General features: G+C 37.8%; 1 protein-coding gene across 19 annotated transcripts in view; it reads left to right on the top strand.

The window, feature by feature from the left end:
- The window catches only part of LOC127578488 (dedicator of cytokinesis protein 4-like), a 719,988-nt gene that overhangs the window by 251,049 nt on the left and 441,990 nt on the right, over nucleotides 1-26,949 (top strand). For all 19 annotated transcript variants that reach the window (XM_052030584.1, XM_052030581.1, XM_052030587.1 and 16 more), the window contains 2 exons: nucleotides 6,803-6,886; nucleotides 14,182-14,301. In XM_052030584.1, coding sequence (XP_051886544.1) covers nucleotides 6,803-6,886; nucleotides 14,182-14,301 — 204 coding nt within the window. The remainder of the gene's footprint in view (nucleotides 1-6,802; nucleotides 6,887-14,181; nucleotides 14,302-26,949) is intronic.

Here is a 26,949-nt window from a genome sequence, read left to right as displayed (position 1 = left end):
CTTTTATCAAAATGATAAACTAGAACAAAATTGATAAAGATGGGAGCACTGAGCAGGTGAAGCAGATTCAATGAAGAGAGAAAAACACTGTTTAATCAGAACTGGAGAAGTGAGATGATGAGCATGTTTTCAGGCAGAGAGGACAAAAGGAAAATTTGTGATAGGGTATAGACCAAAGATAAAGGTGCAATGAAAATATTTTAAAATTTGTTCCTCGTTCTTTCCTGATTCAGCAGCAAAAGGATTTGCAAACAAAGGAGGCACTATACACGTGTTAAAGATTATAGAAAACTACTTTATTGGATTTATATAAAGAATAAAGTACAGGAATACAGAAGGAAAGAAGAATACTTAATGAAATACAGAAGGAAGCAAAATAATACTTATCAATGAGTCAATGAACCTATCTATATAATGCTGGAGGGAACCTCAGATGTCTAACAGCCTTTCACGCAGCCTTCTCTCTGTCTCTTTGCAACCCACCCTAAGGGAAGATTCTGATTTACACCAAGAAGTTGCCCCTTTTTATACCCTTCAAAAACCTAATGTAACTTTTACCACAGTACTTTTCCATCCCCTAGTGGTACCAGCCTGTACCTTCTTATCTCTTGTGACCTTCGGCCTAGGCACATAACTTAGAAACAGAGGCAGCAGGTCTGAAGGAAGACATGTTTGTCATCCTTATCTGCTCTCAAGGCTGTGCATCAGTAGTCCCGTAAGTTCTCAAAACATTCCCACGTTCTGAGCTGACACCATTTTGTGTTACACACTACTACACATATTAAGGAGGAATCAGAAATGACTTCTGGCTATTTTAACTCTTTCCTTACAAAAGGTAACAGTTAATTTACAAAATGGCACTTGGAATGAACTGATATAGAAACAATTTGAAGCATAATGAATTTAAACAGGTCCATCTATGTGAGGGAGAAAGGTTAGGTGGGGGTGTACCTAAAATTGTTAATATTAATTCCTGAAGGTTGTGACGTGCCTGTTCATGAGACCAAATGCAATACACTAAATTGAAAGGAATGTATGTGAAGTGTTCGGTCTTTGGATGGTGGGAAAATAAGTAAGTGGATAGATATCGCTTAGTATTAGTGTTACATTAAATTAATATTAAAAGATAATTTTGCATTTTAATAATCACAGCTAAACCATACCTTTCACAAATATAACTGTGCCTTTATTTTAATTTAGTAAGTTCCAAATTATTTCTGTATCATTTTGTTCCAACTAGTGATTTTAAAGTAATTGCTGCCTTAACAGTGTTTGTTTCCACTCTATCACAAGCATTCCCTCTATTCCTTCTACCTTCTCCTCTATGTAACTTCAAATATATTTGTCTTCTCACTTTTCCCATTCTGACAAAAGATTCTTAACCTGAAATGTCAACTCTGTTTCTCTCCCCATGGTGCTGCTTGACCTGCTTGGTCTTGCAATCTCTGTTTTGGTTCTGGATTTCCAGCATCTGCAGTTTTATTGGTTCCAAAAATGCAGTGCCTAATACGGTAGAAGATGCAGATGAAAAGTCACCTTCAAAGGGAAATTTACTAAGTACTTGGAAAAGATACTAGAACTCGGGAAGGAATGGGAAAGTGGAGTTAAATTTTCTTCAAAACAGCCAACACAGATTCAATGAGCTAGGTGGCTTCCACTGCACCACTATTCAATTATTCTATTGCAATATCAGTCATTGGCTTGTTCACTGTCAGAAGTTAATTACAAACCAATCATCTCATTGTCCTCGAGGTGCCAGGTTTACGGATTCTGTGAATCCAACCCCTTTGAGAGCAACATTTAACATGTATTAACATTTAAAATATAAATCATTACATGATGCTTTCTGTGGCAAAAATCCCAGTGTGACAGGGAAGTGATGAGCAGCCCAGAGGGTTAAATTAAAATGTAAGCATTAGAAGTTTATAGCAAAGTCAAACAATGGAAATATCATTTACCTGACTTCAATATTTGTGAAGCAGACTACCTTTATGTATTTTTAAGGTTTTTTTTTAATGATTCTGCTGTGGAGGCCTGATCATTGGGGGTGTTTAAGGAGGAGATTGATAGGTATCTAATTAGTCAGGGTATCAAGGGATTTGGGGAAAAGGCTGGGAATTGGGGCTGGATGGGAGAATAGTTTAGCTCATGGTGAAGTGACGGAGCAGACTCGATGGGCCAAATGGCCTACTTCTGCTCTTTGTCTTGTGATCTTGTGGTTCTCGTGAAACCATTTGTGATGAGTAAATAACATTTTTCCTGTTTAAAATAGCTGAGATGTATTCTGCATTCTAGGCATTAAACAACTTAAGCATGAAAGAATTACCAGTTCATCAGGTTCTGTGCTCCTCCCTATTGCAACAATATACATGATCCCATTTATTACCAAATATGAAAGGTACTAAAACTATTAGAGCAGATGGAAGAAATTATTCATCATTTAAGTATCTTGGGTTTTGTTTATTGCACTTGGGGATCATTTGTCATTCTTCATGCATTGCCTAAGTGTCCTTAGTGTTGATTATGGGTTGTATACAGCAAATTGGCTGCATGTATCCACAATTTACACAAGGGCGTTGTGAGTATCTCTTGGCATTTTGATTTTGCTTCCAATTCCAAATGGCAAACTTATAAATGTCATTGTGCTGGCTGAATTACAACAACTTGTATTTATATTGTAAAACCTCTCAGAAATTCACAGATCAAACATAATTTCATATTAAGCCACATAAAAAGATATTTGAACATGTATTCAAAAACTTGGTTGATGGTTGGTTTTAAGGAACATCTCAAAGAAAGAAAGTCAGGTGAAGAGGTTTAGACAAGAGATTGTAGAACTTGGTCTTGTACGTGGTTGTCACTGGTGGAATGAAGAACATCTACTGTGAACAAGGGTCAGAAATAAGGAGCACAAGATCTTGGCAAGTTATTCCATTGGAAGAGAGAGATTTTGAAAATCAAGGCTATGGTAGGATTTGCAAAAAGAAATGATAAGGATGTTAAAACCAAGATAATGACAGACTGAGACAGGGTGCAGGTAATCAAGCACAGAGGTGATTCAGTATTACGTAGTATTTTTATTGGTATTGGTTTATTATTGTCACTTGTACTGAGGTACAGTGAAAAGCTTGTCTTACAAAGCTTATAGTGCAGAAGCAGCAGACCTCTGTCCAATAGGTACCTGCTGTGTTTTGTGCCACACAAGCTTCCTCTCACTATTCTTCATCTAAGCACTTCAAAAAATCCTCTCTATGTGTTTTTCCTTGTTACTTTATCTAACAACCCCTGAAGTGCATCCACAGCATTAACCATGACAATTCAGTTCCGTATTCTGACCATTTTCAGCAAAGTTTCTTCTGAATTCCCTAAACTTTTTATTGTGACTACCTAATACCTACACCCCATCTTGTGGAAATATTGACCTAAAACTTGGTTGGCATCTGGAAAGGCACATTGAACACTTGCTGTGCAGTGAGCTCATGTGGGCCCTCTGCTAGCAAATTTAGTAACACACATAGCATGGACCTTGTTCACCACTAACCTGGCCTTGTACATGGGAAGACTTTTCTTCCACAAGGTCCACACCAGAGGAACATGGAAGGGAAATTGGTTAAGATATAGGTCTGGGTGGAGGGTGGGCGGGTCTTGAGGAAAGGCCAGGGGGTGGGGATGAAGTGCCTGGAATTGGACTGGTGAATTGAAGGGTTGGGTTGAGGGTCAGCAGGTGAAATGTCACTCAGGGTATGGGGGTATTAAGGTTGTGACATGCAACAGTCAGTGGATGGGGGCAGAGATAGTCCAAGAAGCAAACATCAGTCAGAGAGTTGTTGCAATCATCAGCTGAGTTGAGAGTGTGCAATTCTTGATCAGTGAGTGGAGCTTGAAAGTTGAGGGGCAGGTGGTGAGGAAGGGTGTCACTGGGTTGTGGAGGGATGAAGAATTGGACTGGTGTGCGTAGGAGTGAGAGAAAGAGGAGGGATGGTGGTTGTTGTATGGTTAGATGGATTCCCAACTCTGGCCTGCTACCAACTCAGTGTGATCCTATTTAATTGCAGTGCAAGCTTCACAGCACGAGCCACAAGTACATGACAATGATGCAGTGGCATCCTCACTTTTATTGCAGATTTTGCATCCTCCCTGTGTTAGGGGCCTCTGTGGTACATAAAAATCATTGACCCGATATATGCCAAGCTTATCAGGTGCATAAAAATCACAGACCCGATGTGCACATGGCTTCCGATAATACTTTGTTTTTCTTGGAATGGGATTGTATAGTGCACAAAAGCCAATCCCGTTTGAGAATCTTTCAAATCCTTCCATAATCTTAAAGAATTCTTTCAAGCCAACCTTTCTTTAAGGGAATAGCACTTTTCAATCTCTCCTCTCAGTTCTGGTAGTTTTTTTTTGCCTTGTCCAATGTCTGTATATCCTTTGCATGATTTGGAGAGCTAAGCTATTCACAATATTCCCATGTGTGGTCTATTCTACGGAAGTTTAGTTCAACTTCCCTGCCTTTCAGTTTTATTCCTTTGTTACATTTAAAGCCCTTATTGATCAATAACCCTAGATCCCACAGCTTATCTGTATTATTTAAGCATATGTTCCAAAGAGTACGTGTCTGCATTTTTCTTTCTACTAATATATATCTTTAGACCAGTCTATATTGAAATTTATATGCTAATTTCATTTTGATTCTCCAAGTTTCTCAGTTTCTTTCTGCATTTTGTCAAAGTCCTCCCCTTTTTACCAAATCCCTTAATTTGATGATGTCCCCAACATTTGTGCTTATGATTACCAAATCTGTATGCTTGATGTTTGCAGGAATGCAAGAACTCAACACTGATTCTTGTGGAGCAGTATTTCCCACCTTTTGCCAGTCTTAGTAACCAGCCTTAACCACTAGTCTCTCTTTTCTCTTTCAATCTGCCTGCTCTTCTATGCCTTGAGCTAATTCCACATGTTCTGATATGAGTCATAAGTACACTGTGCCATTTTATAAGAAACCTTTTGAAATCTGTTGCATCACCTTTGTCTATTCTCTCTTCAAAGAATTCAAATTGACCTTCTGAAATCTTTTTAAATTCATGCAGACTATTCGTTACTAAATTTTCAGTTTCTAAATGTTTTTTTTTCGGACATCTTTGAGCAAGGATTCTTTTATCTGTTATACCACTGACATTAAATTAACTGATCTGTAGTTCTCTGGACTTGTTCCATTTTCCTTTTAAATATCAAATTCCTATTGACTGTCAATCCTCTGAAACTATTTGCTTTTCTAATGAGCCTTTCTACATTTGTAATTATGCCTCCTTCAATTTCTCCACAAACCCTCATTTTTAATATTCAAGGGTGCTGTACATCCAGGCCACAGATTTAATCCTCTTTCTAATTTTGATAACTATATGAATTACCAACTACCCCGTCACCTATTATATGAATGACCAACTATCACATCACCCTGGGAAACATTACTTGGTGCAGGTTACAACAGAGATGGCAGAGTTTTGGATGAGCTCAGTTGTACAAAAAATACAATGAAATAGCCAAATCTAAGGTATCAAGGCACAGAAGAAGGCTTCAACACCTGAAGAGTTGTGGAATAGCCAAGATACTTATAGTTTGAATATAATCAGAATAGTTTCTGTTTAGATGCCCAATGACATCCAACCACTGGGCCTCCACTGCAGTTTGTGACTTTGGGGCACAGTTCAGTTTACAGTTCTGTATGTGTCAGTATCTTTATGAGGAGAGGCAAGGACGGGAATAGGCTGATTATCTGGAAAAAGTGGAGAGCATGCCATCCTTTCTACTATTGTGTATCCATACTGCGTGCAATATTATAGGTGACATTGACTGTAACTGAAGGGCAGCAACCCAGATTTAGTGGTTGCAAAGTGAATTGCTGAGTTATGCATTGCCAGAAAGCAAAAGTATTGAATTAGCTGAGGCAGAAACTGGAAATGCTGGAAGTATTCAGCAGGTCAGGCTGTATCTGTGGGAAGAGAAACTGAAGTTAAACAGAGTCGGTTCCCTGACCTGAAACATTGACTCTTGTTTCTCTTCCCATGGATGCAGCCTGACCTGCTAATCATTTGCAGCATTTTTGTTTTTGTTTAGATTTCTGGGATCTGCAGCTTTTTGATTTTGAATTAGCTGAGCATAGCCAGTGTGGTGGTAGTTGAGACAGCAAAGTATGTCCACTCCATGTTAGATCATTATCCAGTGATACATGCTGAGAAGTAGAAGGTGAAGACAGAATCAGGCTCAGGTAGGAATTTGCTGCAGTTAGATCCCATGCTTATCTTGAAATATGTAGTCTTTTACAGGAGTAATGGCTATTTGGGAGAATGAAGGTCACGCCAACCAGTTGCTGAAATAAAAATTGCAATCCATGATTTGAGAAAATTGAAGGTAGAAAGAAGGAAAATTGTTTTTTTATTTGATTAAATATGCTCAATACAGCTTTATTAAAATATTCAGTTAGTTACAGAAGATTTGACCTTCTAACCTCACAGCCTGTCCATAATTATACGTTGTTATATTCATGAAGATCCTTCACCACCTAATTGTATCTAATTTGCATAATTTGTTTTCTTGCATTTCCTCCCAAGTGCTTTAACTGGAATCCTTGTATTTCAAGCTATTTCATAAATAATTCTCCCAATTTCTTGGTAAACTGACAATTATATTTACTACTGGCAGAGTGCAAATGTTTTTTCAGCTAGTTTGCAAATTGAGAGAGGGGAATAAGGAGCTTGGAAAACTACAATAAAACTGAAGAAGTCTTGCTCTTCTATTGCAGGCATTCTTTGTAAAGGACTACATTCTCAACCACCCTGAAGATGGGGAGAAAATCTCTCGTCTGAGGGAGCTTATGTTTGAACAGGTAATGTAGATGCATGTTCTCAAAATACAAAGTATTCAATACCAACGGGTAACGGATATAATTAAAACCAAAGAAGAATACAAAAATGGCATACATATTAACAAGAAACAGATCACAAGCTAGATGAGGGAAATTCATTTAGCCAGCATGGCTCAATCTTCAAAAAGAAAACCTATATTTGTTTTCTCCATTGGATTATTTAACTCTTCAATTAATATAAAGGTTTTGCCATCATTTCCTGCCAGGAAAATTATTCCAAATCTTGTGATCACTCTGTGGATGAGGATGATTTCATTGACAACATCCTAAATTGTCTTTTTGCCAGATGTAAGCTATATTCCTTACTATAGTATCTTTGTCGGTATTAAAGTGGTGTTTCAGATTTGTCATGTGGCAATTAATACGTTAAACACAAGCCAGTGAGATGAACTGTGAGAAAATAACATTGGATTCAATAATGCTTATCTTGTCTGTCATACAGAGCAATGCCGTGAACCACCAGCAACAAACTCTTCCCACCCACCATCTCTACCATGCACATCAACCAAATAATTAGTTATGCTAATTCCTGGGGGAGACTAAAATAATCCCATAGTCAATTTTAGATCAGAAACTAAACCCCTGCTCCCTGTGACAATAAGCTGCGAGAGATCGACAACACATCACTAGGCATAATTGCATGTCCGGTAACTTAACCGAGTGGTTAAGTAATCTGCAGGTCTCTGCTAATGATCCATAGGCATCAATTCAAATTCCTACACTGCTGGTGGCAAATGTAAATTAATGATTAAATAAACTGACATTACATTTACCAGTAAACTTGGATTGTCATAGAAATGGACCCAGTTCTCTAATGCCCTTTAGGAATGGAAATCTGACATCATTATTGAGTCTGGCCTTTGTGTCTCCTAATCCACTCTTAACTACTCTTATGAAAAGATCTAATAAACTCTTGTACCAAATTACTGCAAAGAAATAATTATAAAACTGGATAGACTATAATTTCTTGCACTAGGCACTGGAATAAGATGAGGCAAAGGCTCATGCAATCCAGTTGAACTTGTGAAGTCCTACTTATGAAAATCAGAGGATAGCTAGTCAAGCCACAGACTGACCCAGAGTTTTACTTAACAGAATCTAACCTTTCAGCTAACATCTGAAATTTCTGCATTCTGATTCCCATATATAACTCAATCAGCTGTAAATTTAGACATCAGAAATGGTAGTGCAAAGGTATTTAGTGGTCAGTGTGAGCATACACTCATATGGTCCTAACCCTCTTATGTCCCAATATTCTGTGTATAAGGCAGGAGAAGTAAAGAAAATTTCTGTTCATGTTAGAGAAAATAGACCTACTGTTGGCAAAAGTGTACTCAGTCAGCCCAGGTGCATCCGTCTGCCAAATATTGGAAGCAAGGGTCTATCTAGGAGTCTAGACTGGACATGATTAGAACTCTTGAAGATGTCACTCATTTCATTTCATCTCCATCTCCATCCCATTGCATCCCCTGGAATTAATGGTGCAGATGTGTACATTAAAGAAGTTGATAGTCTCTTCTACTCAGTGAAATTTGAAGTCAGTGATGGCTACCTCCTTTGCTCTTACCACGTTTTCCAGAAATGGACAAGATGCTACAACCAGCAGTAAACTCATTCATTTATTTTCTGAAATGAAACCAGATGGGGAAAAAAAATGGCAAAAGCTTGCATGCAGCAGCTTGCAAATTGTTATGCTTTTATGTGGAAAACATTCATAGGAGCTTTAACAGGACTCAAGTAAATAGTGTGACACTATAACACTGCACCCTACTCCAGGATCTGTAAATATAATTATTCTTTCCAATATTATGTTGCATGTCACAGCATTCAGGCAAGCTTCAAGAGACATGAGGAGCCCAACGACTGTTGGGGGAGTCGGGTTGGGGCTGTTTTTAGGTTTTTTTTTCTCTGGGCTAAACTACAAATTTTTCTAAATTGTCATCATATCCGCTTCCTCCTTGAACTTTTTTACTACTTCCTGTTGGTAAGATCCGTATATACCAAGATTAACCCTTTACATACCATATGTTTTTTAATCTGTTAAAATGGATAAGACTATTAATTTTATTTCATGGAATGTTAACAGCTTAAACAATTTGCTTAAGTGTAAGAAGGTCTTTAAAGTTTTTCATAGATTAAATGCTCAGATCATTTTTGTTCAGGAGACTCACATCAGGAAGAAAGATAATCAACGTTTTTTTAGATTTTGGAGGGGTCGACAGTTCCATTCAAATTCACAAGCAAAGGTGAAGGGAGTTTCTATTTTTATAGACTCCTCAATTTCGTTTGTCCATCATGAGACAATATCAGACCCAAATGGTAGATTTTTATTAATTACTGGTCTACTTCATAAACATTAACCATAACAATTTTTTTAATTATGCACCCAATGTCGATAACCCTGAATTTTTTAAACATTTGTTTGCATTATTGAATGCACTGTGATTATGGGTGGAGATTTTAACTGCTGTTTAAACCCTTCGATGGATAGATCTGTGTCGAATCCTACACTTCCAAACAAATCTGCTGTCTTTATTAATTCCTTTTTAGTTGAATCCGGAATTTTAGATGTTTGGAGATTTCTACACCCATTTGATAAAGAATTTTCATTCTTTTCTCATGTCTACCATAATTACTCGAGGATTGATTATTTTTTTATTGATGCTCCACTTACTACGGACTGCAAATATGATGCAATTGCCATTTCTGATCATGCACCATTGAGATTATCAACTAAATTACCAGATGTATCCTTTGATGTCAGACAATGGCGATTTAACCCTTCGCTATTACAAGACTTAGATTTCGTTATTAAAGAACAGATTTCATTCTTCTTTTTAACTAATTTTACTGAAGAAATCTCCAGTGGGATAATATGGGATACGTTTAAAGCATACATCCGTGGTCAAATTATTTCATATTCTGCTGGATTGAAAAAACGAACTAATAACGAAATACGTATATTAGCTGACAAGATTAAAGAAATCGATAAAACATATTCTGTTACTCCTAATCTGGAGCTTTTTAAAAAGAGAACAGAACTCCAACTACAACATAGTTTATTATTAACATCTTCAATTGAAAATCTACTACTTAAGAACAAAAGTCAATTTTATATACATGGTGACAAATCTGCTAAATTATTGGCCAACCGATTGAAAGCTACTATATCTAAATGTCAGATTAATAAAATTCGTAAACCAGATGGTACCTACACGATAGATCAAGTTTAAATTAACAAATCCTTTCAAGAATTTTATTCTTCTTTATACCAATCAGAATCCCCTGAGGATCCTACATTAATACATGAATTTTTAAGAGATTTGAAGACTCCCCAGTTATCTTTAAATGAACACTCTACATTAGATGCTCCCATTTTGGAGGAAGAAATAAAGAAAGTAATATTTTCAATGAAGTCGGGTAAAGCACCCAGCCCTGACGGATATACAGCTGAATTTTTAAAATCCTTTTCTGATATCCTTGTTCCCTGGTTAGCCAAAATTTTTAAAGATGTCTTATCAGTAGGTAAACTATCACATTCTTTCTATGAAGCAACTATTTCTTTAATTCTTAAAAAGGAATAAAGATCCCACTGATTGTGCATCTTATAGACCTATTTCTTTATTAAATGTAGATTCCAAAATATTGGCCTTTAGATTGGAAAAGGTTCTTCCACAAATTATCTCTGAAGACCAGACAGGATTTATTCAGAATCGTTATCTACATTTTAATATTAGGAGATTAATGAATATTATATATACCCCTTCATCCCAAATTCCAGAATGTGTTGTTTCACTAGACGCTGAAAAGGCATTTGACAGAGTCGAATGGGAATATCTATTCAGTACACTACAAAAATTTAATTTTAGCCCTAAATTTATATCTGCAATTAAAATGATTTATTATGCACCTATGGCTTCAATACTTACTAATAGTCAAAGATTTCCTTTGTTTAGGCTTTTTCAAGGTACTAGACAAGGCTGCCCGTTAAGCCCTTTATTATTTGATATTGCTTTAGAACCCTTGGCTATTGCACTTCGGGATTCTTCAAATATATGTGGCAATACTCGTGGACAGAAGATTCATAAGATATCTCTTTACGCAGATGACCTGTTACTTTATATTTCTAATCCGGAGGAATCTATCCCCGCAGTACTATCACTATTAGATCAGTTTAATGTTTTTTCTGGCTATAGATTAAATCTTAATAAGAGCGAACCTTTCCCATTAAATATGCAAACCCCAATTTATAGCCAATTACCTTTTAGATTGGTAACTGACTATTTTATGTATTTAGGTGTTAAAATTACCAAGAGACATAAGGACTTATTTAAAGCTAATCTACTACCTTTAATTGACCATGTTAAACAATTATTTACTAAATGGTCCCCACTGTCTTTATCATTGGTAGGCCGAATTAATGCGGTTAAGATGAATATTTTACCAACATTTTTATATTTATTTCAAGTGATTCCAACTTTTGTTCCAAAATCTTTTTTTGACACTATTGATTCTAAAATTCTTTCATATATTTGGCAGAATAAAAACCCAAGGTTAAGTAAGAAATATTTACAAAAACTAAAAAAGGATGGTGGTATGGCTTCGCCTAACTTTAGATTATAGTATTGGACAATCAATATTAGATATTTAATTTTTTGGATACAAGATTCAGATGTAATTCAGTGCCCCAAATGGGTACACCTTGAGTCCCAATCAGTACTTGAATTTTCATTAGTTTCTATTTTAGGAGCTCCACTCCCTTTTGCACTTACCAAATTGAGTAAACATATGATTAACCCAATTGTTAAACATACAATACGAATATGGTTTCAATTTTGTAATTTTTTTGAATTGAATAAATTTAATCTATCAAGTCCCATTCAATTTAATTTTTTCTTTCATTCATCCAGAGTTGACTCAGCTTTTTCCACATGGAAAAGGAAGGGAATCGTATGTTTTCGTGATTTATTCATTGATAACTGTTTTTCATCCTTTGAACAATTGTCTAACAAATACAATTTGCCTAGATCACACTTTTTTCGATATTTGCAGATTAGAAATTTTTTTAAAAGCTACTATACCCTCTTTTCCGACACCTTGCAAAACAGAAATTATGGAAAAAATGTTCAGTTTTAATCCTTGTCAGAAGGGCTTGATAGCAATAATCTATGATCTAATTATGAAAATTCATCCAGAACCACTGGACAAAATTAAGAATGAATGGGAAAGTGAACTCCAGACATCTATACCTACAGAGACTTGGAAGAAAATTCTTCATTTAGTTAATGCATCTTCAATGTGTGCCAGGCACTCGTTGATACAGTTTAAGGTAGTTCACAGGACCCATACGTCAAAAGAGAAGTTAGCTCACTTTTATCAACATATAAATCCTATATGTGACAGATATAAATCGAATGTGGCTTATTTGACACGTATGTTTCGGTCCTGTCCTCTTTTGGAAAAATATTGGGAAGATATTTTTAACATTATTTCAAATGTAATGAAGATTGATTTACAACCTCATCCTATCACTGCAAATTTTGGATTACCAAGGATAGAGTCTGGCCATCTATCTGCCTCCGCTAACCAGATGATTGCCTTTGTTACATTAATGGCCAAACGATCCATTTTGCTTAAATGGAAGGATCCAATACCCCCTACTACTTTTCAATGGTTCTCTCAAACTATATCATGTTTAAACTTGGAAAAAATTAGGAGTGGTACTGTTGATCCTTCGCTTAAATTTGAGGAAGTTTGGAGTCCATTTATTCAATATTTTCACATGATATAGATCCCCTTGTAATAACCTTTCAACTTAGAGGAACGGAGTTGACGACATAATATTGCTCTGTTTCTACTGAGAAATTTTAGTCCAGTTTTTTTTCTGTTTGTTTTTTAAATTTTTTTTTTGTTTAGCTTAGTTTGGTTTGATATATTGCTTATAATTTTTCTTATTGTTTGGGGGATTTTTTTCTTCCTTTTATATTTATATAATAAATCTTTTTCTTTCCTTTCTTTTATATTATATTCATTCACTAAGAGATCGTTGGATTTACAGATTTTTTTTATACTTTATTGTTCTTTATGATTATCCATGCCATGATTGTTCTCCTGATCTCTTTGTATTACATGTACAAATATTGATGTTATATACTAATCTGTATTAATCTGAAAACTAGTAAAAAGATTGAAAAAGAAAGAGACATGAGGAAAAAAAAATTAGCTTAAAAACAGAAAATTCTGGAAACACTCAGCAGGTCAAGTCGCATTTCTGGAAAGAGAAACTGAGTTAATGTTTCAAATTGAAGACCCTTCAACTTTTATTTTATATTTCTAGTAGCTGTAGTGGTTTTTTTGATTTTTCACTTAAGATTAGCTTTTTGTGTTTTCTCTGACAGATTCTCTGCCACTTGAATAAATAGCCTGAGCAAGGCCTTCTCATTTAATTTTGCATATAAATTCTTAATGCGGAATTGTAACGCGTTGATACTGCAGTGCACAAAATTCATGTGGACATTGCGCATAAAGCTACTCCTTCCTCTATCTATCTAAATCTATCATTTGTTACAGTCATTATCACTCAGATCTGCCTCATTGTATCATCTATACACTATGCAATGAAAACAAAAGTTAGCAAATGAATTTAAGCTGGGGGAGATGTTTGGTAATTTTGACATGCTACCAAAGTTTTCTTCTTTACACTTATTCGATGGTACAAATCTGTTGATAGTCTTTCAGTCATCCTAATCTTTACAGATTTCTTTTCAAGTTCTCATGTTCATCCCTGAAAATAACAAATTTTGAACACTTTAGGGGAATTTGCACTTCTACGAAGATACAAAATAAATGCTAACAGGGGAGCTGTCTTTGGATTTAGTCAAAGCTGTATGTTTCCCCCCATCCCTACACTTTCTTTTGGCCCAGTTGATTTTAATGCCCTGGCTGCAACTAAGCTACCCACAGTTGTGTTGCAACTGGCTCCCAAAGCATGCTGGTATTAAACCAAGGAGGTCAGTAATCAATTAACTCAAGCCAGTTTCATTGGACACATGCAGTGAGCCCTGCACCTGGATTTTCTAATAATTCTCGGCCAATATATTGAAGCTCGTAGAAGTGAAAGAAGCAAAGGTTTTGCGGTGGGGGCGGAGAGCTGGAGAAAGTAAATAAGCTAGCTAAAGAAATGTGGAAAATTACAGTTCTTTTAAAAAAATATATATATGTAAACCTATCATCTCATGTGTTTCTCTGTATTAAAGGCACATATTCTGGAGTATGGCTTGGCTGTACATGAAAAAGTTGTGCCCCAAGACATGAGGCCATTGCACAAGAAGCTGGTGGATCAGTTCTATGTGATGAAGTCCAGATTGGGTCTGCAGGTATGAACCCTCACAAAGGAAATGATCAAGTGAATTCTATCATCAGTATTCAGATATCTAACAATCCATGTGCCTTTCAAATGTTATAAGAGTTAAGTTGTTATTAAATGTTGAAAATGCTGATTAATATTGTTATATTGATGTTTAAACAAATTAAGAGTTGCTTTGATGAAATACCAGCAAGTTGCAAAGGTTAGGATGTTGATCTTCTCCAAGGATAAGCAACAGTAACTACAATATTGTTAGTGTTGCTTATTGAAGTTGTATTTGATTGTAATCCATGCTCTGGGGTGAAGAACATATTTCTCCCTCATTACAATATTTTCCCTACTTTTCTTGTATAGTTCCTCACATACAGAATTGTATAACTGATGGAAGTTACATGACCTTTGTGCTTTTGCATTTATTTTCTTTTGGGTATTCCTAAATTGTCCACTTCAATTGACCTCTATTCCTACTTTTTCTTTTTGGTCCTTTGGTCTTCAGTGATACCATAAATTGGTACACAATGGAGGGTTAAATAAGTCAGTTTCATATAAATTGAAATATATTCAATTGGATTGCTACGTGCTTTAATTTTATAGATTGCAGTCCGTGATGTTTCTCATTCTCTCTCCTTCCTTCTGTTTATTTCTTAAAGCTTCTGCTTTCTGCTTTGATTCTATTCCAAACTGCTGGGGAGCACATATTTAGCAAAGAATCCCATTTGCAGTAATGGTAGATGGCAACACCCATGTTTTAACTGTTGGGAAGACTATTATTTAGATTATCTACACCAACCACAAATGGATAGTGTGATTTGGGTTGGGGGTGGGGATAGAGAACACAAAAATTAATAATTGTAGACTTTTTTTTGAGGACAAACAATTATGATGTATTGGCTGTAAGACTGTACAAAGGAAAATGGGGTAGAACCAACATAATGCTGAACCTTTAGAAATGTAAATTGAAGGGAGCTCCTCCTTTAGAATTTGCCATTATTACACATAAAACATGTCATTTCTATCATGTGCATAGCAGTAAATGGATGTAGTTTGTCTGCTTCATCAATCCTGCTCTCCTATCAATTCTCTTACATAAAAACAAAAATAGTGGGGAATCCCAAATCATAAACAATTGCAAACAATCTGGAATCAATGGGGTGTTAATGGTAATTGCTGGCCTCAAAGTAATAGGTGGCAAATGGAAAAAAAAGTTACCAAATTCAAAACAAAAAATAAATTAATAACTAAAACAACTGAATTATCCTGCCCCCACAACTGTAGTTTGATCTTTCAGAAATTGGGTGCCTGTTTTATCTTGATGTGATAAACATTAATTGTGGCTAGTCTGGAAACCATGAATATGCTAAAATCACATTATTACAACCTCGTATGCACACACCTGCTCATTTTATTTGAAAACAGAAGCACCAGTGGCAAATAAGACAGCCACTAATGTGGGATAAGAGCCAACAAAACATTACAGCCCAAAAACTAGATATAATGCAACCAACATCCTGACTGCGGTGTTTGCAGTGATCATTGGCTCAGCTACCAGTTCGAGAGAAGTCTGGAATTGCATTTTAATTATCTTCAGAAAGATTGGCTGCCAAGATTCTCTGACAAGCCTTGTGATCCAATTATGTATTATATCGGAATTTTGATGCTTCATTTTTAAAATGATGTCAAAGGAAAAGCTGTGTAAGGAAAAACATGTCCATTTACATATCACTCTCCATTTCTCTATTAGATAAGTTTATTTCCCATGACTCTCTCTGGGAATACTTATTATTGACCAAAATGGTTTGGATTCATGCTTCTTCTTGAACTTGATACTGTTTAAACAGTTTATTTGCATTGCTAACATTTTAATTTAAATCTACAGATTTCAATTTGACAACTAATCTAGTGGCACCATAGTTAATGGCTTTAGTTTCATGGAAACTACCTGTTCAGGGACATCAAGTGTTGTTTGGCAATTGATGAAAGACACTCTAAAATTCAGTCCTCACTGTCTGATTTAAAACATCTACCCTGCTGATTTTGCCTTTCAAAGTCTATTTGATGCATTTGTTTTATTACTTCATGTCTTAAAGTCAGATCTGGTCCGAATGTCAAATTAAAAGAAAAGCAAATGTTAGAAATATAAGCCATTGGTTGATGAGGAATCAATTAAACTTCAAAGTTTAGTTTCCCAGAGACAGATCATTTATTTTTATGTCAGAAACTTGCTTAAGGGAAGTGAACATATTGTTAACTTGTAAAGCTGAACAAAATTAATTTAATTATACAATCACTGAATGTGTGTTACTCTGTGAAAATGATTACATTTTTTAACATTTCACTACTGTACTTTAGGATCTGAGGTTTTTTTGTATTGGGGCAAAAGTCATAAGACCATCAGACATAGGAGCAGAATTAGGCCATTTGCCCCTTAGAGTCTGCTCCGCCAATTGATCATGGCTGATTTATTGTTCCCTCTCACTGCCATTCTCCTGCCTTCTCCCCGTAACCTTGGACATCCTTACTAATCAATAACCTATCAAACTCTACCCAATGACTTGGCCTCCACAGTCGTCTGTGGCAATGAATTTCATAGATTCACCACCCACTGGTGAAAGAAATTCCTCCTCATCTCTGTTCTAAAAGGATGTCCTATTCTGAGGCTGTGCCTTCTGGTCCTAGACTCTCCCATGACTGGAAACATCCTCTCCATGTCCACTCTATCCTGGCCTCTCAATATTTGGTAGGTTTCAATGAGATCCCCCCCCCCCCCCCCATCCTTCTAAACTCCAGGGAGTACAGGCCCAGAACCATCAAACTCTCCTCATGTGTTAACCCTTTCATTCCCAGGATCATTCTTGTACACCTCCTCTGGACCCTCTCCAATACCAGCACATCCTTCCTTAGATATGGGGCCAAAGCTGCTCACAATACTCCAAAAGTGGTCTGGCCAATGCCTTATAAAGCCTCAGCATTACATCCTTGCTTTTGTATTCTAGTCCTCTCAAAATGAATGCTAACATTGCACTTGCCTTCCTTGCTGCCAGCTGAACCTGCAAGTTAACCTTTAGGGAATCCTGCACTAGGACTCCCAAGTCCCTTTGCACCTCCGATTTCTGAATTAGCTCCTCGTTTACAAAATAGTCTATGCCTTTATTCCTTCTACCAAAGTGCATGGTTGTACAATTCCCTCTGCTGTATTCCATCTGCCACTTCTTTGCCCATTCTCCCACTTGTCCATGTCCTTCTGAAGACTCCCTGCTTTCTCAACACTACCTGCCCCTCCACCTATCTTTGTATCATATGCAAACTTGGCCACAAAACCGCCAATTCCCTCATCCAGATCATTAACATATAACAGGAAAAGTAGCGGACGCAACACCGACCCCTGCTGAACTCCACTAGTCACCGGCAGCCAACCAGCAAAGGCCCCCTTTATTCCTACTCCTTGCCTTCTGCCAGTCAGCTAATCATCTATCCATGCTAGTACCTTTCCTGTAATACCATAGGAGAATGTAATACTATCCTGAACTACTATCTTGTTCAGCAGCCTCATGTGCGGCACCTTCTCGAATGCCTTCTGAAAATCCAAGTAAACAACATCCACTGGCTCTCCTTTGTCTACCCTGCCTGTTACTTCCTTAAAGAATTCCAACAGATTTGTCAGACAAGATCACCCCTTAAGGAAACCATGCTGACTTCGGCTTATTTTATCATGTGTTTCCAAGTACCCCGAAACCTCATCGTTAATAATGGACTCTAACATCTTACCAACCACTGAAGTCAGGCGAACTGGCCTATCATTTCCTGTCTTTTGCCTCCCTCCCTTCTTAAAGAGTGGAATGACATTTGCGATTTTTCCAGTCCTCCGAACCATTCCTGACTCTAATGATTCTTGAAAGATCACTACTAATGCCTCCACAATCTCTTCAGCTACCTCTTTCAGAACTCTGGGGTGTAGTCCATCCAGTCCAGGTGACTTATCTGCCTTCTGACCTTTCAGTTTCCCAAGCACCTTCTCCCTGGTAAGAGCGACTACACTCAGTTCTGCCCCCTGACTCTTGAATTTCTGGCATGTCGCTGGTGTCTTCCATAGTGAAGACTGACACACAATATTTATTCAGTTCATCCGCCATTTCTTTGTTCCCCATTACTATCTCTCCAGCGTCATTTCCCAGCAGTCTGATGTCCACTCTTGCCTCTCTTTTACTCTTTATATATCCAATAAAACATTTGGTATCCTCTTTTATATTATTGGCTAGCTTACTTACATATTTCATCTCTTCTCCCCTTATTGCTTTTTTAGTTGTCTTCTGTTGATTTTTAAAAGCTTCCCAATCCCCTAGCTTCTCACTAATTTTGCAATATTGTATGCCCCCTCTTTTGCTTTTATGCTGTCTTTGACTTCGCTTGTCAGCCATGGCTGCCTCATCCTCCCTTTAGAATGCTGCTGCTTCTTTGGGATGAACTGATCCTGCATCTTCCGAATTACTCCCAGAAACTCCTGCCATTGCTGCTCTACTGTCCTCCCTGCCAGGGTCCCCCTCCAATCAACTTTGGCCAGCTCCTCTTTTATGCCTCTCTAGTTACCTTTACTCAACTGTAATATCGATACATCCAATTTTAGCTTCTCCCTCTCAAACTGCATGGTGAATTCTATTATATTATGATCACTGCCTCCTAAGAGTTAATTTTACCTTAAGCTCTGTAATCAAATCTGGTTCATTGAACAATACCAAATCCAGAATTGCCTTTTCCCTAGTGAGCTCGACCACAAGCTGCTCTAAAAAAAAGCCATCTCATAGGCATTCTACAAATTCCTTCTCTTGGAATCCAGTACCAACCTGATTTTCCCAATCTACCTGCATGTTATGACCACCACGACATTAACCTTTTTACATGCCTTTTCTATCTCCTGCTGTAATTTGTACCTCACATCCTGGCTACTATTTGGAGGCCTGTATATAATTCCCAGTGATGTACAGTAGTTGTGGTGTGGAAAAATGGAGCACATATAAATATCGGATATTTTGGAATGTCCTATACACAAATATTATGCCTGATAAGTTAAGTTTGTTTTAAAAAAAAAGGACCCACCTGATTTGAGTGAGTTATCAAGCAAGGAACTGGTTGAGTGCAGAACTTTGAATAACCAAAAGCTTTGTCAGAAATATGAGCTCTGATTGAAATGATATTTTTTAAAAATCTTTTTAGATATACTCCCAAGGTTGAACACCAGACCCTGCCCCTGAGCAATGCAAGGATGGGAATTTTTATTTTCCCATCCATCTGTCAAGGAGCCCTTGCCACAGGGCTCATTTAGGTTTGCGCTGTACGCCTTTGTAATGCAAATGGAGTAGGCACAAGATGAACTGATCCAGATGTGCAGCATTGGGCCTCCTTAATGATGAAAGACCAAATAACAAAGGAACACTCAAGTATTTCTCAAAAGATGTTTCTTTTGAGGAGACCAGAAGGAATCCCTCTTGAAAATTAACTGACAGATACTTTCTCAAACAAATGAGTATAGATTTGCTTCAGAATACTGGGCTTTAAGTCCCAACTGAATGTTATGTCATTGCTGAGAATTGCTGAAGATACAAGATGTTTATAGATCTAAAGAGGTATTCTGTAAATTGGATGGAGATTGTAAACCAGGCAATCTGCTTTGTTCTTTTTTCTTGTTTTGGTTATTAATGAACCTCACTCATAGCCTGACATATTGACTGTGGTGGCAGGCAGCTCTGCTTGCTGACATGGGGAAAGGTGACATTTGCCTTTGGAGTCATGTATCTATTAATTAAAAGGCAAGGCAGCACCTCAAAAGGTGAGAATGCTTCTGAAAACACATGTAGCTGTGAGATCTTTGACTGCCCAGGTTCTTTGATGTAGTAATGAAAGCCCTGGTCCACACTGTGAACAGGAGGAAAGATATTATTCCTCCAAGGAAAACAAAGTTAGTAAGAAAAACTCTTACCAAAAAACCTCAAAGCACACCTTATCACCTTGCAACCAGTGAAGCATTTCTATATTATAATCATGGATGTGATGTATGACTTATGTCATTCAGTCTGCACACAGCTTCCACAAACAGCAGTGTTTTTTGCAGTTTTGATTGAGGAATGAAGATTGGCCTTGTCACTGGGGTAATTTTCTTGCCCTTCAAAATAGTGCTGCTGGATCCGTGTGTTCACCTTAGAGAGGGTCGGTTTAATATCTCACTGGAAAGATGGCACTTGTTTCAGTGCGGCATGCTTAGAGTACTAAAGCACAAAAATCACCTGAGATTTTTGTGCTTTAGTCTTTTGAATAGCATTAGAACCCACTGATTTCTGATTCAGAGGCAAGAAAGTTGACAACTGAGCAGTGGCTGCCATGGAGGGATCACAGAGGAAGTCAGTAGCAGGGGTTTTGTGCCCAGTGTGTGACTAAAATACTGGAAAATATTCAATGACCTTAACAGAGTTATCAAGTTAAGAGTCTTACCTCTCATTCACTCTCCACCAATCACTTTGACACTCATTACTACTCAGCCCACTCTTCTTCCTCCTACTACTTGACCTCATCCTTGGGAAAACATCTCGTACCACTACTGCAGCATTCATTCCCCCATATCACATCTACTGCAGAACTTGCAAATAATTTTATTCTCAAGAAAAGCATACCTGAACACTGTTCCCCTGGAGGAGAAAGTCATGGCCAAAGTGAGTGGGAATCTTGGAGGATAAATTGAAAGGCTGCTTCAAATTTCTTTAACCTTTCATAACTTCCATCACATGCGACTTGTTCTTTATGTCAAATGCAGTGACCCTCAGCAGCTGCTCCTCTCCCGGCTCTTCCTTTGGGCTAAAAGATAACGTGTCAAGACAACTTTGCTGCTGTTTGTTGAGGCAAGCTCTTTAGATATAGGAGGTATCCAGGGGAGGGATCTTCATGTTGATCACTGCATGCTAGCATTCAGGAGCCCGAAGAATGTAATAGGATGCCAGAGGTGCCAGTTATCATCACCTACTGGCTTTGTTGCATGAGAAGCAGATGCTTTGTATAAGTGCCCAGTCATCTGAAGAATCCTCATGGGGATATGCTTTGTGAATGTGGCTTCCTGCCAGTGAGCTTGACACTGTGGTTCAAAGGAAAGAAGAGTGTTATGGCTTCATGCAAACCAATGAAAACCACTTCATCCAACAGGAATTTAGAAGTCAGCTTCAGGGGGGTTGACTGTAATGCACAACATTGTGAAGCCTTTTTTGAAACTTCACACAGAAACCATTGGCAGATGGTTTGCCTTCCATATTAGCTCCTGGGGTCAGTGTGACTCAAGCTTCCAAACCATAACATCGCCTTTGAACTCTCTTCCCACAAAGCATCTCTGGAAGTGCTGAGGTGTCAATGCAGGAGAACAATCCTTGGTGTATCGTTCCCAGATCTCTGTTTCTAAATTTCAGTTTGAGACTCGTATCTGTGCTTTACATCATGTTTATCTTCAGACTACAGGCCATGTGCTGTTGAGGGAGAATAATGATTTCTACACACAATACAGTGCAGTCGTGAATGATGCAATACATTGTGCCTCCAGCAATATAGATCCATAGTCATTCTTGCAATAATATAACATCCCTTATTTATTTTCATTAAACTTTTAACTTGGATAATCTGCTAAAAGTTAACTGGAACTCTCTCATTACTTTGTCATGCTTCTTAAAGCATCATTTTCAGTATTGCATATATGGCAGGATGTCATCATTCCTCCCTGTCATGAGATTGTGATACTGTTACTCATCCTTTTGCAAAAGTTACTCTTGTGCTGCTAGTGTTGCTGCTCATGATTTGTTTTATCAGTTTTGGTGTAGTTTGGAGATGGATTCAATTCTCTCTTGACTTATGGCCTGTTTGAGTCTTGATGATGCATAATTTTGTGGTATCAATTTGATCAATAACTTTAGCTAAGTTTCAAGTTTTCTAGATCAATCTGCTGAGAAACCAGGAAGAGAGAAGATCTGGCAGAATACCACAAGCAAGTGTTAATTAATTATATGGTAGTTAAGGGCTACTTGGGGAGGATTGACTGTAGTATACCATAGAGCAATACAGCACAATACAGGCCCTTTGGCCCACCATGTTGTGCCAACCTTTAAACCACGCCTAAGACTAACTAACCCCTTACTCGTACATATCCCCCTATTTTAAATTCCTCCATATGCTTATCTAACAATCTCTTGAACTTGACCAACATATCAGCCTCCACCACCATCCCAGGCAGCGCATTCCATGCACCAACCACTCTCTGGGTGAAAAACCTCCCTCTGATATCTCCCTTGAACTTCCCACCAATTACCTTAAAGCCATGCCCTCTTGTATTGTATGATAAAATATAACGTAAAGATTGAAAGTGATTCAGATTGAGGTAGAGTCTTAAATCTAAACAAAACAAACTATGGATATATGAGGCATGAGTTGTTCTCTGATCTTACTCCACTTTGTTAGTGTCACATTTACTACTAGTGTCTCCTCATGTTCAGATCGCTTATCTCAAGCTTCTTCTGTGGCAGTAGATGCAAAAGTATATCGTAATGTGGTTCAAGACCTTGGCAAATTTAGTTACTTGGATTTGACTTTCTGCTCCATCTCCTGACGTTCCTTTTCAACTCATTTGGTACCTTATATGGCAGATGAATAACTGGTTTCACTTGGAGATCAATAATGATGTAATATTCAAAATCCTCAAAGCATCCAATTGTTTTGTCAAAACATGTTGGGCCCATTTTGATTAGTTTTTGCTTATTAAAGGGTACTTCTTGATTGGCATGTTCCACTCAACTCTGTGTTGCTTCCTCCATCTAGTGGTTTACTGTAGTTCTCACCATATCTCCCTGTGGAACAGCACGTCCTTCTGCTTATGTGACATGGAATATGTAATTGACTTCTTTCTTTTAATATATTCTTCTAATTTGAATCATTCTTAATTGTGGAATTTTATTTCCTCCATACTGATGTCACGGAAAATCTTTTGGAATCACCCAAGTGGAATGATGTTACTTTGTGCTCGGTTCAGTTTTAACTTGATGTTGACAGTGAGGATTTGTTTCTCAGTCTTTTCCTCACATGTGAGTTGTACTTCATGGAGAACTTGTACTTCTACTCATTCCATGAAGATTACGATTCCAGCAACTTGTGTATCCTCAAACTCTTCATGGTTTGGATGATCTGATTTTGTTTCTTTCCAATTTGGTCATTTTACTTTTCCTTTGGCATTCCTCTGTATTTTTTTTAATTATTCATCTTCTGCTAAAGGTTGAGGTTTCTACAGAAGTTTTTTCTTGTCTGTGAACTTGCTTGGTTGTCCATAGCTCCTGCTTTCCATTTTAGAAATGCATCAACCCTTCCTTCCTAACCCAGGATTGATCTTCAGGTTGTCTGTGCCTTCATCTGTCTACTTACAGCTTCCTGTGCTCTGGTTGTATCAATTGTTTGTACTCTGGTGAGGTCCTGCTTCTTGATGAAGAATTTTTGTATGGTCTGGATATACTGGGCCCCAAGTGAGTTGGTCTACTTGCCTTTCACCCATTTCCAGCTGTTTTCAGTATGTGTGATCTAATGTGTGTTGGTCATTTAAAGAGATGACTTGTGTACGTTGATGTCTCAGTTTTTCCATTATACATGGGCCCAGAACTGAATTATACAATGCTGTTTTTTTTAAACATATGAGGGCCAATTATAGTACAGAGGGGTCTCAGTTCCAGTGGGACTTCCCTGTTGTTGGGCATGTGATTTATGCAGGTTGGTTGGGTAACATTCTTTCAGATCGCTTTGGCAATTAAATACCTCATTTTCAAAATGGTTGTTTCAAATTTTATACTTGCCTGAATATGGTGGCTGGACAAATGTTTCAGAGCAGCATTACAACTTGCCTTCAGCCTTTGTGCATCTCTAGGTTATCCTGCAGTCTTCATCCTGTGCCCAGGGCAACAATTTCATTTCCCATCCACAATCACTGTGGCAAAATTGGTAAGCCGCCTCAAAGCCAATCTGCCACTCAGCATGCAGATGTCCAGTTTCTCATGATTCTAAAGCCATCTTCAGCAGTGGCATAGCATGTGGCTTATACCTGAACTTGGAGTACACTCCAATTTCTAGGTGATAGTTTACACAAAGCACACTAGGTCCTAAATTATGGAGAAACAGAAAAAGTCTGTTCATCTCATTGAATCCAGTCTTCAGTCCCATTTGATCACAGTTGATGTGCTCCTCAGCTTCACCTTTATCCCTTGATACCTGTTCCTTATTTAAAAAGTCCCATCCTCAGTTTTGAATATGTCAATTGGATCTATTACCCACAGGCATTTTGCAGCTAAGTTTTTCAAACAAACACTTCCCCATTATGGGAGGGTGGGGCTGGGGTGGCATGTGTGCTTATCACATGCCAAACTGAAAGTGAATTGGTACCTTTGGCATTTACTGGCTGGGTTTGGAAGCTGTTATGGAACAACATTTTCAGCCTCTGTAACTTCCTTATTGAAACTACTATCAATGTTATTAATTTAATTACATCAACTAACAATTTTCTAAGTTCAATCAAAATTAGTGCAACTTGTCCTTGTGAATTGAACTTATTCAGCAGAATTGCTTCAGGCAAAAATTTTCTGCATTTCGAATTCTTCCTGAGGCGCCATGGCCAAAACTGAAAATACTCCTTATTTTAATCTCTGCACTGACGATGACTACTTTGCTCATTCTCCTGAAGGCGAATGAACCTGTTAAAGTTTTTGGCAGCAAAATTCAGCTTTTTGGATGCTATGGTTGCCAGATCAGTTCCAAAATGTTACATGATTCAAATGTTCAACATTATGGCTTAACATTACATTGCCCATCTCCAGTGGAATTACACAGAGTAGTCAAAGTGTGATGTTGATAATTTTTTGATTGTTTGAAGTGTCCTTGGAGCTCCAAAATAGAATGCTGATTTGATGATATTTTGAAGCTCAGTGATTCAGTAGGCCCATTTCTTAACCTCATAATCAGCAGCAGGAAGGGCATATTTCAAGGGGTGCAAACTACTGAGAGGTTATTTGCTGACTGATTTCAATGATTGTTCTAGTGTTCCCTGGAGTCATTTAAATCTGCTGATGTTTGCATGGAGCTTTGGTTAGTTCAATACCAACTATATGTTCACAGAGTGAGCAGGCATTACCTTCAGAGTACAACAGAATATTAAAGTTGTATTGTTTGATGTGTTGATGTCAAAGGGTTGAGATAGATGCAGAAAAACTTTCATGGACATAAATTGAAACCATGTAATGGATATAATACAAAAAGACAGTAGATATAGGGAAAAAAACAAAAAAACCCAAAAATACTCGGAGAATGAGCGGGAAAGTATGCACAGATGGACATCGTGTTAGAAGAGGGAGGAGAAGGTTTTGGCCGGAGGACAATCTGTCCAAAGTGGCAGAGGAGCAATTCTCCATCTTGAACCTGAACAAGAAATGCCATGTTGGACCTTTCTACTTTGAAAAGGAAGTCCCTGGGGGAATCTGCCACTTGTTCTGATTGTAGCTACAATATCGGACTAGTGCTAGGATCAGATACCAGTGTGAATCAAGATAGCTATACCCAAAGTGTTTGTGCATCAGCCTCCTTCAGACAGGAGCTGAAGATATTTTCATCATCTCTTAGATTACCTTCTGTAATTTAATTTGGAAAGTCAGTGACACTCTATTGAAAGAGCTGAAAATGATTCTCCTTTGATGATAAATATTGGCAGTCCTGCAAAAAAAAAAGCAAGCATTTATGTTTCTACATGTCAGCAAGGTTGGGGCTATGTGGAGTTCAGTAGTGGGAACACAGTCTTGTTGAGATTCATCATTTTTGTTCTGCCCACAAATCCTACCCCAGGTCAGACCTGGTGACTTTATGGCTGTAAGAAAGAAATGTATGTATAAAATAAGCTGTATTTTTATACTGGGGGGGGGGGGAAGGCTGCAATAATGCCTTTAGTTATTTCAGTGATTTTCCTTTTTAAAAACTTGCAGTTCCTTAATTGCTTAATTCATTTTTAATAGTCTTGGTAGGTAGGCTACCGAATATCAAGAACAACAAAGCTGGGGGGGGAGGTATGGTTTTGCCATTTGCCTAATACTTTGCTAACTATTCTCATGGATAAGGTTTATTCTGGACCATATACATTGTGCAAGCCCCGAGTAGTGTGTGGCTAGCAAAGAAGTTTGGCCTTGTGGACCCAATGGGTGATTTGAGTGGTGAGCGCTGCACAGCAAAATTTCATTGGCCCATGCTAGAGATCAGGTTGAAGAGTTCATTGCAAGGAAATGGCGAGGTGACCATGAACTTTATAAACAGAGATTGGAAGAGCAAAACTTGCATGTGCTCAAACAATGCATCCACTGCCTTGAGCACTCCGGAGAAATTTCATAGTACTAAAGGGAGTAGCTGTTTATGTTTGTGGTGCTCTGTTGTGTAGTGCGCAGCCTGACCATGAGGGCATATTTCCAAGCCCTAGTTATCCAGTGAGAAGGAGAGGGCAACCTGTTCTGTTCATGAACAACACATCCAACTACAATATTGGAAAGCATGCCTCTAATTCTGCATTCACCAAATATTTCACAACATCACAGGCTCCACTTGATAATAATGCTCCGCTAAAAGCCAT

This window comes from Pristis pectinata, chromosome 15, assembly GCF_009764475.1.
Source record: "Pristis pectinata isolate sPriPec2 chromosome 15, sPriPec2.1.pri, whole genome shotgun sequence".
Taxonomy (NCBI): Eukaryota; Metazoa; Chordata; class Chondrichthyes; order Rhinopristiformes; family Pristidae; genus Pristis; species Pristis pectinata.
This window is presented reverse-complemented; position numbering and strand designations above follow the sequence as displayed.